Source organism: Phascolarctos cinereus, unplaced genomic scaffold (genome assembly GCF_003287225.1).
Source record: "Phascolarctos cinereus isolate Bilbo 61053 unplaced genomic scaffold, phaCin_HiC Scaffold_4;HRSCAF=312, whole genome shotgun sequence".
NCBI classification, from domain to species: Eukaryota; Metazoa; Chordata; class Mammalia; order Diprotodontia; family Phascolarctidae; genus Phascolarctos; species Phascolarctos cinereus.
The window spans coordinates 163,026,217-163,039,085 of NW_027555847.1; the positions used below are offsets into that span (position 1 = coordinate 163,026,217).

The 12,869-nt window shown below is 42.0% G+C and overlaps 1 protein-coding gene across 24 annotated transcripts in view; it reads left to right on the forward strand.

Moving 5' to 3' along the window:
- Positions 1 to 333: 333 nt before the first annotated feature.
- The window catches only part of RBFOX1 (RNA binding fox-1 homolog 1), a 1,746,265-nt gene continuing 1,733,729 nt past the window's right edge, over positions 334 to 12,869 (forward strand). For 6 of the 24 annotated variants that reach the window (XM_078152739.1, XM_078152750.1, XM_078152763.1 and 3 more), the window contains exon 1: positions 338 to 1,069. In XM_078152739.1, the coding sequence (XP_078008865.1) occupies positions 1,067 to 1,069 (3 nt within the window). In that variant the 5' untranslated portion in view covers positions 338 to 1,066. Of the gene's footprint in view, positions 1,070 to 12,869 lie in introns of all 24 variants that reach the window. The other 18 variants (XM_078152747.1, XM_078152754.1, XM_078152753.1 and 15 more) reach the window with 6 other exon arrangements.

A 12,869-nucleotide genomic window follows, 5' to 3' on the forward strand; every position in this document is an offset into this window, starting at 1 on the left:
TGTGGAGAGAAACCTTGCAGCTCTGGCAGCCGCCGCTGTCCCCAAATCTGGGGCTGCACGCGTGACCGCGGCGGCGGCGTGTGTGTATGTGGGGGGGGCTCCCTCATGTCGATTATTTTTGGCTCTAGCTGCCTAGGCTGCTCCCTACCTCTTTCTTTTCTCTTTCTGTCGCGCTCTCCTCTTTCTTTTAATCGCCTCTGCACCCTCTCCCGCCTCCCTACACTAGAGCTGCCGGAGCAGCTGTTCGAGCACAGTGGGGCGCGCGTAGCCCCCCCACCCCCATTCCCTCCTTTACTCCTCCCCCCCCCAAACCCCGGGCGCAGGGTTTGAAGGTCACCTCCTTTCTGTCCCTGTCGAAGCCTACGCCGCCACCTCCAGCTCGGGCCGGTGGAGTCGCCGCTAGAGCCGCTGCCGCTCTGAAGCGGTCCGAGCAGCAGCAGTAGCTGCTGCTGCAAAGCTGGGTCTGACTCGGGAAGGGGAAGCCCGAGCCCCAAGAAGGGAACAGGAGGGGCTGGGGGAATCCCTCAACCTCGGAACCCCTAGGGCTAAGCTCATAGCTGGGATAGGGGAGGCGCTCTGCCGGTCCCCATAAGCAGCGTAAGAGGTAGCAGCACCAAGGGAAGGACTGGGAACGAGAGAAGGAGAGATAGAAAGCACTCTGCCCCACATCTGGAAGAGACAGAGGTGCACCCCACATCCGGTGGAAGAAACCTCCCTCTCCTGAACCGGGCAGGGCAGAGTAGAAGAAAAAGAGGCGAAGGAGGAGATTGTGCGCCCCGGGATACAGAGAGGCTTGGGCACCTGGGATCTCGGACTGGGATCAGGACCGCGACCCCAAGCCCAGGGGCTGTGCGCTCCGCAGCTCCCCAGCCAGAACTGAGCGACAAGTCAGCGAGCTGCGCTTAGTCCAATCGGCCTTTTGGAGAGTGGGTAGAGAAGGGGGTAGGAGCGGGGCCCCGGTTGCCTCACCAGGACCGGGGCCGGGAACCTCCAGGGCTGACCTGCCCTCGAAGTTGCAGCCGGCGTGAGAGGAAAAGCACGTGCCCCCCTGTGCTGGCTACGGCTGATGGTGAGTCTGGCCCAGGGGATGAGGGAGAGGGTGGCGGCCCCGGGGAGGTGGTCTTGGGGGCCCAAAGATGTGTAAGGGGGAGGCAAGAAAAGCAGCAGGAGCCAACGCCCCAGGTGAGTCCAGACTGAGTCGTTGCCCCACCCTGTGCTCCCTTGCTACCGGGGTCCCACTTGGGTAAGGAGGGCAGCTGGACTGGAGAGCACCACCTAAACGCGCAGCCTGGGAAGGGAAAACTGGCCTTTCCACGCCTCAAGTCCCTGGCAGCTTCTCTCCATGGGAGCCGGTTGGTTACGGCGGGCGTGGACGGGCACGCGCGCGCTCACCAGGGTTTGGAGGAGCTGCCGCCGCCCGCTTGGACTCTGAACTTTTTCCCTGTCTTTGGCGCGAGCTCACGGGCGGTCCCGCCAGCACCCCAGGGGGCTCTCATTTCACCTCCGACTTATAGAGGAGGCGCGCCCTTGGAACTATGGGCAGCGCTTAGGGAGCTCGGGGAGACCTCAGCTGACTCAGACAAGGTAATTTGGGTAACTCCAACCGAGAAATCAAATCCGAGTCTGGGAAAGCCAGGTGCCTGGGGACGGGGCGGTTCGGGCAGCTGCGCACTTTGCTCTAGTGGCCACGACCTACCTCTGTACCCCTAGCTTATTTCCCCTGAGCTCAGTTAGAGGGCTCTGGGGCACCCTGAGGGTCCTCACTTTCTTCTGGAAAGGGCAGGAGGGGTAGGTGATTCAGTCAGTCAACTCGTCTTGGAGGGAAAATCCTAGGGTGTCCAAAGGAAAAAGGTCTATACAGCTCTGGCAATCCCTGCTGCTTAATGACGAAGATAACAATACTAATAGTCGTTGAAACTGTGTATAGGAAGCCAGTGAGAGGGAAGGAAGTGTTGTTAACTTTAGAATAAATGCTGAAGAGGCAAGGAGGAGGAGAGGCCAGTTTAGACCTCCTGATAGGGATTGACAGGTCCTTGGACCCGGAAAAGAAGTTGAAAATTGCTGCCTATGTTTTTTTTTCTTTTAATTTATTGTCCTGGGTAGGGGGCTGGGGAGTGAGAAGGAAGAGGAGGTCTGGGTTCAGATAGAGTAGCGCCGCCAGCCAGAATTACAGTGCATCCATAGGGCTCTTGAAGGTTGGGGGACTGAATAGATAGATCCCCGTAGCCTCTGGAGAGACAATCTTCACTTAGCTTTGAGGCAGACGCCGTCTGGTTCAGTGCTAAGTGCTGGGAGTCTCCTTGGGGTGCTTATTCTCAAGGTGGTCTCCAAAATTGGGAGTGGACGGGAGCTGTGTTGCATATACAGTATGGGAAAGAAATCTGAGGACAGCATAGTTGGTTCGTAGTGAATCTACTCAGATGCACATTCTTTTCTCCACAAACTCCCCATAGACCTCCCGGCTGCACTTCTCAGTACCTCTTCATGGGGTGTTACACCCTAATAATGGTGCAGCAGCGTTAGGGCCCTAAGGCGCTAAGGTCCAGTGTGGACACTGGATGAGCTCCAGAACCAGGTTCCCTGGGTCTGCCTACTTTGGCATCCTTAGCTGTGATGGTTCCAAAGGGTTCCACAGGTTTCCCAAATGTAAGGTGCAAGTCAAGATTATCCATGCCAACTTCCAATGGCCAGGCTGTCTTGGTGGTGTCTGCTTGCCTTCAAATGAACCCCACCCTCTTAACAATACTTATTACATTTAATTGAAAAGAATGACCAAGTAGTCTTATTTGATTGTATTGCTTTCTGGAGTGGGGACATTTGTGATAACTTGCTTTTCCTGAAAAGAGCACATGCAATTTTGAAAGGGGTAATGAAAGACTTAAGCTCAGTATACATATCTCCATTTTTTCTTGCTTCCATTGCCTGTTTTGTCTTTGACACAAAAGAAACCAAGAAAACAAGACAATCAAATGGTATTCTTTTATTCCCCTCCCCCAATCTCTTGGGGTTTCATGGCAGATTTGTTGCCGTAGCCTTGTCCTTAAGAGGAGTTGACTCTAGAGACTTCTGAGTGTTAAGGGCAAAACAGAGCACTCATACCTTTGGGCAGCTTAAATACTGAAGTTTTGTTTTTCTCCTTTTTTAAGCTGAACAGTTTTCTGCTGGTTAACAGCATTCCTGCTCCATTCAGTGAATCTTTGTTGGTTTGGGTTTAGTTGTATTACTATTAATAACAATACTACTATTAGTAACAGTAACTCACATTTTATAGCACATTAAGGTTTACAAAGTACTTCAAGGGGTTTTCAGCTATAGTAGCTTATGTTGCATTTGGAAAGAAAAGAAAAAAAACTAATGTGATAAGGTAATAAGATTTATTAAGCGGGAAGGGGTGGTTATTGGAGAGCCAAATTTCCTTCTAAGCCAAAACTGTCATACCTGAAAATGAATTAAATAAATATTAATTACCTGCTATGTACAAATCACTGCTTTGAATCAGGCCAATAGCCTGCTATCCCTTCTCTATATGGTCAATATGGCTAGGAAACAGGTACTTCAAAAGCTCCTCCAGAGAAATGGTTGCCATGATGTCAGGCTCCATGGGATTTGGCCCCTCATCTACCTCCCAAAGTCTTACTTAAAATGCTGTAAAACGTGGAATAGATATAATTTGTTTCCAGGATCTTTTCTTTAATGTGGTTAGAAGCTCTGACTACTCTTGATTTCTTTACCCAAGGGTATTATAGTAGGAACAGTCTTATATCTCTCCCCACCACACCCTATTTATTAAAAAAACAAAAAACAACCAAAAATGCTACTTTTAACTGTAGCCCATGGTCCTCTAGTTTCCTCCAGGAAACAGAGCCAAAGGATAGGGCTGAACAGATTTCTACTCATGATACTGACATACTGTGCCCTATTTTTCTCTCCATGATAATTGATGCTATTTTTTTTCCTCTGGCTCTATGTCTGAGGTTTAGGCCTTTTGCTATCTTTATGTCTCAGAGTGCATTTTAAACAAGAATGTAGTTCAGCCTACTCCAGCAATAGCATGCTTTATAGCATGTACTTTATCAATCGTGCTTTTCAGATATATCTTTCTTTCAGAAAATTTTTCTGCCCTGTATAAATATGTCTGACATTTCACCTTTCTGAAAATTAGAACATTTTATTTGCATCTTTTAAGCTGATGTGTTGAGTAATGAACACATTCCAAGAGGGAAATTGTATTTGACACAGAAAATACTTTGGGGACACAGGGATTTCACAGTGGTGTGTAACAAGACTATTGAAATCTGAGTACAAATGGTCTGAAGGACACTGGAAGGCAAGGGCTGACTTTTTTATACAGCATGGGCTTTAGTAAGGAAACATCCTCCACAAATTAATACCTGCTGATTTTCCTAAAATCATCAAGTAATTTACTATATTTAAGGCTTTTTTTCTTCTTTTGAGAACACTGTAGCATAGTTCTATTCTAAGGAAGACCTATGAAATCAAAATCAATTTTTAATGGAGCTGTAGTGATTCCCCCCCCTCAATATGTAAAATAACTCATCCCCTGAACTGCCTCAGGGCTCAAGTGCAAAAATGGAATGATTAATTAAAGAATAAAATAGTGGCAGCAGCAAAATGGCATTAAATACTTTTGGACTAGTCCTTCATTAAGTATCATTGGAATGGAATTTTAGTTTTTGGAACTGTCTTCATAAGAAATATCCTCTAGGGTTGTTGGTTTGAGGTCACTGTCTGAACTACCCCCCATAGTAAGGCAGAGAACTTGTATCAAAATGAAGAAATTTTATTCTTGTTCCCAAAGCATAAAATAATTGTTTTTCTAAAACTAAATTTTTTTTCAATTTATAGGCACTTATTTTCTCTCCCTCCTATCTTCCCCCATCACTGAAAAATTATAGTGCAGTTTTATTGTAAAGAAAAGCTATAAAATCAAAATCAATTTTAATGGATATATAGCAATTTCTCCCCACCCTATATGCAAAAGAGCTCCTTTCCTAAACAGCCCCAAGGCTTGATTACAAAAATGGAATGATTAATTGAGGAGTAAAATAGGAGTAGCATCTAAACCATCATCAAATACCTTTGGACTAGTCCAAACAAAATTCTTTTGACAAATATACATAATCAAGTAAAACAAATTTCCATATTGGTCATATCCAAAAATCTGCCTCGTGTGGCATATCTTGGTTGTTTTTGTGAACTCCTATATAGGTCTTTGCAGGAGGGATATGTGGGTTTAGAAGGTTGGTTAATTCTGAAGAGTAAAGGACCTGGTATGCTTTGTTGCCCAGGCAGCTTTTTTCTCAAAGTTCATATATTACAGAAATGTCTCTTTAATCTGCGCAATAACAAACTTTGGGTTGCAGATGGCCCATGATCCATAGAGGCAAATCTTGCAACATCTTGGAAACTAAACTGACTTTTCATCTTTTGGGTGTCTATTGTAGAGTCTTACATTCAAGAATATAGAACAGGATGAAAACAGACCTGGTAGCTATACAACAACAGTCATCCTGCATTGGTGGAAGAAGCTGGTATGTCTGTACACAGTACTACATAATATGTTTCCTTCTAGTCATGTGTTCAAAGAAAGGGTTCCTTTCTTCTGGCTTAGATGATACCTCTGAAAACCTTGGAAGTCAGCTGCCTCATTAGTTTCTGTTTTTGCGTGTCAGTTTCTTGTTAAAAGGCGACCATGTGTTCTTCATGCATAGTTATGTAGAAGTTGAGCTGTGCTTTGTGGTAAGAACATTAGTACAGACATGAGCAGGTGGATAGCTTAATGAGGGCTATGAGCTTCACAGTAACAAGAGTCCACTGTTACTCATCCAGGGATTGAGGTAAGGGTAGATTTTGATAGAAATGTTTTGCCATCTGATGATTCAGCTTTCTTTCTACCCCTTCCCTTGATGGCCAATCTCTTTTTATTCCAAGTCCAGGGGCTGTACTCTTGGTTTAGTCAGTTAGTGAGAACTGTGGGAGAGGGAAAGAGGGTCCCCCATTGTGATAACCATGGGAAGCTATTCCAGAAACAATGTTAGAAATGGTACTGGCTCAGTTACAACTATACAAGTTAGGTAGGGATGGGTTATAGTTGCGCCATCTTGTGAATTGTCTTTCAATCTTGTCTACTGAGGCAGTAATACCTAACTCAGATTTCTGTATGTCTCATCCCTAATTGCCCATAGGATCAAAGATTCAGTGTTGGAAGGGACTTTTAGAGTCATCATAGTTTACCCTTACAAATAAGGAAATTGGTATTCAGAGAAGCTCAATAACTTTCCTAAGGTCACATGAAACAATCAGCATCAGTGCGGGGATGGCAGCTAAGTGGCTCAGTTGATAGAGTGCCGGGCCTGGAGTCAGAGAGACCTGAGCTCAAACCCAGCCTCAGACATTTACTAGCTATGTGACCCTGGGCAAGTCACTTAATTTCTCTTTGGCTTAGTCCACTGGAGAAGGAAATGGTAAACCACTCTAGTGTCTTTGTCAAGAAAATTCCGTATGGAGTCATAAAGAATGGCACATGATCAGACGATAACCTCTGACTCTAAATTCCACCATACCATACTACCTCTTCTATGAACTGCATTCCTTATGGCTTGTGCATTAATCATCGTTCTTGAACCATAGACTTTTGAGATACAGAGTCTTCAATCAGCTTTGGTCCTCATTCATAAGTATAACTGTGCATATGAGCCCATTTAGTGTGTATATGCCAGAGGTCCCTGATATCTATGGCTCTCATACATAATAGGCTGAAGCTTGGGTTTTAGTGATGGCCATTTATAATACAGCTTATAGGCTGCTGTTTTCTCTGTCTCTGTCTTTCTCTTTTTAATCATCATAATAAGAATCTATCTTATTCTTCATTTCCTCCCCCCCCAAGAATAATATTAGATCTTTGCAGACATGCGAGATTAACCAGTTTCGTATATGGTATCTTTTTTCAATCAGGTGGCATTTTTCCATTCTTCTGAAAGTCTAGAGAAGCAGAGGTAAGAAGAAAAACTCAGCCTTTTGTTTTGATTATCCTGGAATCTCAAGTATGCTTAAATAGAGAGAATCTAAGATACCAGTGCATGGTGTCATGCTAGTAGGTAAGGAAATCATGATACCCTAGAAATCATGTGTGTGATTTCCTCATTTTACTTTTTCATCAGCAGCCAGATGGTAACGTAGGTACGTGTTGGGATAGATTACACATAGCCCCGATAGAATTGTAGACGAGATTGAGGCAAGTGGCTCTGTACAAGGACGGCTGCCTACAAAATTATCTTGACAACTTCCATATGCACAAAATCTAATTGACTGACAGAGAGAGACACTAATTTGTTATACTCATCATGAAAACTGACAGGGCAGTGTGAAGAGAGTGCTGATTCAGCATTAAGTAGCCCTGGACAAACCCCACTGGTGCCAGATTTCTGGTTAAATAAAGAGATTCAGTTCAGATTTCTTTTGGTCTTAGACTTCATACCATAATTCCTCTATACACAGTAGCCATTGTAACTGGTATTGGTTATGAATATGTGTTCTAAGGGGAATTACAAAAAAAAGTATGCACCACATTTTTTCCCCGAAACTTTACCAATGCCTTTTGGTTTTACATCAAATTCATTCTTTCAAAAAGCAATTTAAATAGCTAATATGTGACAGACATCATACTAAGGGCTACGAACATGAAGACAAAAAATGCCACTAGTAATTCTGTCTAAGATCTTATGCTCATTTTTATATGTAGTTGCACCTTCCCCATACCCTCTCTCAGTATTTAATTCTCCTAACAAAGAAAAACAGGCAAAATCCACCAATGGAGTGACCAAGTCTGACACAGCCTACGACAATCTGTCCTTGTAGACTCTACTTCTCTGTCAAGATATGATTACTTCTTCTTTAGGAGCAAAATTTCTTGTTTTAGTTGCTTAAAGATTGGCTTTCCTTACTGTTCTTTCCATTTTCATTGTTGAAGTCATTGTGTATGTTGTTCTTCTGATGTTTATTTCACTGTGTATCAGTTTATACAAGCCTTTTGAATGTTTCTCTGAATTCCTTATATTCATCTTTTCTTATTGTATTATAATATTCCATTACATTCATATAGCATAGTTGGCTTAGTTGTTTTGTAGTTAATGTTTTGTAGCAGTTCTTTATTATTGCAAATAATTGATGCTGTGAATGTGTTGGTATAAATGGGATCTTTCAGAGACTCAGAGGCTTTCTGGTCTAATCCATAGCTGAATAAGAATCCTCTCTAAAACTTATCATAAGATTATTGAGCTCAATACCTCATTTTACAGTTGAGGAAACTGAAGCTGAGAGAATAAGGGACTTACCTAGCATCTCACAGCTAGTAAATGTTTGAGTCGGCATTTGAACTTGGGTCTTCTTGATTCCAGGTCCAAGTCCAGGTCCAGCATTCTGTCCATTACTCCACCCAGGACCAATGTTTGTTCAGCTTTATCTTGAGGAGCTCCAGTGACCAGGAATTTACTACCTCCCAAGGCAGCCTATTGTACTTTTGGACAGCTCTAATTATTTAGATTTTTTTTTCCCTCACCCTAAGCCTAAGTATGTTTCTTTGAAACTTTAATTGCACTGCCCCCTGGGGTCAAGAAGAACAAGTATATCATCTCTTCATATGACACTCTTGGTTTATATACATAGGTACTACTTCTTTCTTAAAGCCTCCTCATCTTCATCCTCCTCTTCCTTCTCCTCTTCCTCCTCCTCCTCCTTATCAGCAACAACAGCAACAGCAACATCAACATCATTGCCATCATCATCATCATCATCATCATAGCAGCTAACATGTATATAGCACTTCCAGGTTTGCAAAGTGTTTTACAAATATCTCATTTTCTGTTCAAAACAGCCCTGGGAGGTAGGTGTTATTTTATCCTCATTTTATAGATGAGAAAACTGAGGTATATAGATGTTAAGGGACTTACTCAGGGTTATACAGCTAGTAAGTGTCTGAGGTAGGATTTGAACTCAGGAGTTCCCACCTCTAGGTCTGGTGCTCTATCCACTATGCCACCTACTGGTCAAAACATGCCATCCTACAGGATAATGCTTTTTGCTACATTCTATGGATAAGGCATCCTCCACATTTAAACTTATTAAAGTATTGGGTTCATTCTGCATCATTTAAAATGTACTTAAAATTGTTAATCTTTTTTAATATATAGCCCTCCCTGGCACTCTACTGCTCAGAAATATCCCATGGCTTCTTGTTGCCAACTGAGCAAAGTCCAGACCCCTTAGCTTGGTATGCAAAATTCTCCACAATCTGGCTCCAATCTTCCTTTTCAGTCTTACGTTTTCATGTCTCATGTCAGTAAGCTGCTTCAAGATAGCTCAAGTGTCAGCTTCTTCAATGAGGCCTTTCTAAAATTTCTTCCCCCTACCAATTGCCAGTGGACTTTCTCCCAAACTACCTTGTATTAACTATTTTGAAATATTTCATGTTTGTATCTTTGCCTAATATGTATGTATGCATATATGTATATATATATACACTCATATATATATATATGTATGTATATGTTTGTGTATGTATATGTATATATATGTAAGTTCTTTGTGCGTAGGGATTGTTCGATTTGTTCTATTTGGATTTTCATCACCTAATATGCTGCCTGGCATATATTGAGCATTTAATAAATGCTTGCTGATTCATTTATTTTATGTTCCAGACAAACTGGTCTATTTGCCACCCTGTTAATCATACCCTATATTTTCTTTTCCATGTACCTTTGCTTACTTGCTTCATAATACCTCAGAATGCCCTTCCCTTTCCTCTCCATTTCATGAGATACCTTGAATCTTTCCAGTTCCAACTGAAATGCTACCTCCTCCCTACTCTCCTCAGGCACAGGTGTTCTCTCCATCAACCAGTGTATTTTGGTTTTTATCTATTTCAGCCACAGGCTTTGGTCTTATAGATATTTGTTTACACATCAGACATTCTTACTTAAGATGTAAGCTAATGTCAGGTAGGGACTGATTCTTATTTACTTTCAGTCTCCCTCGGTATTTAGTAAGTGAATTACACACAGTAGGCATGTAATGTTTTTAAGTAATTATGTTGAAAAAATTAAAAAAAAAGAGAAGCCATAAAAGGACTTTACAAATAAATGATTTAAGAAACTGAAAATAGGCCCAATATGGAGAGATGATAAGAACTAGGATGGTTTAGCCTGAGGGAAAAAAAATGGTAATGTAGTTACTGTCTTTAAGTGATTTATGTCTGAGGAGGAGGCTGGGGCTGTTGATAACTCTATTTTCATTGGTTTCTTTTAGAGGGTCAAAGGGGACATGGAAACCAGGTAAAACAAGGGGGATACCAGTTGGATATACGGAAAAGTTTCTTGGCAACCAAATTAAGATTGGGCTAAAGAAGTTATAAACTCTGAAGAGCTTTGAGAAGGCCCTAGACAGATTTCTGCTGTGGTTGCTTTAAATATAAATTAATGAAAATGCAGGAGGTAAGGCCTAAATGAAGAAATTAAGATGAGTAGAAAGGTATCTCCACCTCCCAAGCCATAGGCTTAACTTTAGAGTAGCTCTGTACTTTAATGAAAAATGAAATATAACTCTCCAACCTGGATCTACCTTCTTTAAATTCTGGTTCTGTTATCTATCAGATACTTGAGCTCCATGAGCCTGGTGAGAGTTGAAAATTTTGGGTGACAGTGTCCTATCTCATTAATTTCAACTGGAGACTATGCCATACAATTGAAACCTGGAAAATTTTAGCCTGGAGGAGTGGAGTTAGGGAATATTTTTGTTTGTTTGTTTGTTTGTTTTTTAGCAGAGCCTTATAACTGTATCAAAACATTTTGGAAGGCTATCATGAAGAATTTAATTCATTTTAAGGAACATATGTGGAAGGAAGGCCTAGTCTTTTTTTCTGTTTGCCCCAGAAACGGAACAAGGATCAAGGGGTAGGATTCAATTCAGTTATTTATTAAGGCCTAATATATACCAGTCACTGATCTAGGCCCAGAGCATATTGAAAAAAAAATGAGAGTCCTTGCCCTCAAGGAATTTATATTCTATTCAGGTTCAACACTGGTAAGTAAATATTTAGAAACTTAAATAGGGGGAGAACATTACCAAAGGTTGGGGGGCTTGGAGTGATAGGAGAAATTTGAAAGGGTAGGAAACCTGAGCTCAGATTCAAAGTTAGATAAGGTTTCTGAGAGGGAGAGGTAAAGAGGATGTGCAGTCTAGGCATAAGGGAGTGCCTTCTGTAAGTGTTGGGAAGATGGCTGGGAGATGGATCCCCAAGTTCTAGTTAAGAGCAAATAGGCCTATTTAACATATGACTGGAAAAGTAGGTTAGAACTAGGTTGTGGAAGACTTTAAATTACAGACTAAGGGGTTTTATTTTATCCTAGTACAAAAGGAGGGCATTGAAAGTTTTAGAGTAGGGAAGTAGCATGATAAGACCTATGCCTTAGAAAGATTATTTTGGTAGCTGTGTGGAGTTTAGATTGGAGAAGGGGAGAGACTAGAAGTAGGAACAACTATTAGGAGGCTGTTACACACAGTCCAGGTGAGAGGTTGTGAGAAACTATTCTGGATCTTGACTATTCCAGAGATTTTGTGGAGGTAGAATCAATTCAACTGGGTAATTTATTCCCTAGAGAGGAAAATATTAAGGATGACTCTGAGATGACAAACCAAGACGGTTGGGAGGGTGGTAGGATGGACAGAAGAAGGTAAATTTGGAGGAGGGACAAATTGTAAAGAAAGATAATATATTTCAATTTTGGACTTGTTAGAGTTAGATGGGATACCAAAGTGGAGATGTCCAACTGATAGTTGTCAATGCAATATTGGAGTTCAGTGGATATGTGAGAATAGGGCATATAAATTTTAGAGTCATTTGCATAGAGATGAGAATTGAATATGGGGTAGGAGAGGGAAGAGAGTGAGAAGAGAAGAAGACCAAGGATAAAGCTTTAGTGGACAGCAATACTTAGAGGGGAGGAACATGGGATTTAGAACTAGAAAGGATCCTAGAGATGGTGTAGAGCAACTTCCTCATTTGACACACAAGGAAACTGAGGCCTACAGTGGCCAAATGATTTGACCAAGGTTACACAGATACCAAGTGGCAGCAGTGAGATCCAAGCCCAGTTTCTATGACTTCATACCCAGTGCTTTTTCCATTACATGATGAACCATTAAAGAAAACAAAACAAAACAAAAACAAACAGGCAGTCATCTAGGTAGGAGGAAGACCAAGAGGGAGCAGTGTCATGAAATCCAAAGAAAAGGAAGTTCACAGACTAATGGGATAGTCACATGCATTCAAAAGCTTCTGAGTGTTCAAGGAAGGTACTGACTGAAAAAAGGCTATTGGATTTCACAATTAGGAGATTATTGGTAACCTTAGAGAGAGCAGCATCGGTAAAATGGTAGAGATTGGAATCCTGATTATAATGGTTAGGAAGTGACTGGATGATAAGGAAGTGAGACAGCAAGAAGAGAAGTTGTACAGAAAGGCAGATTTACATGCAGTGTAGTGGATTGCTTCCCATTAGTTAGAGCTGTCAATAAATACAATGAGCTGCTTCACCTGAGGTTTTCAAGTAGAGGCTGTGTGACCTATTGGAATATTGTGGAGCAGATGCCTATTCAAGTATGGTTTTCCTCTGGGTCCCTTGCAACTCTGTAAATCCTCTAAATATTTTTGTGGGTCACATGTCTTTTAAGTGTTTTCATGGCCATATTCTCTCCTGTCTACCTCCCTTCCTTTCCAACACCCTTTAGATTCCTGGACTAGGAATCAGAGTATGTAGGGTCTAGTCTTAATTCTCCTACTAAATTGAAGTGTG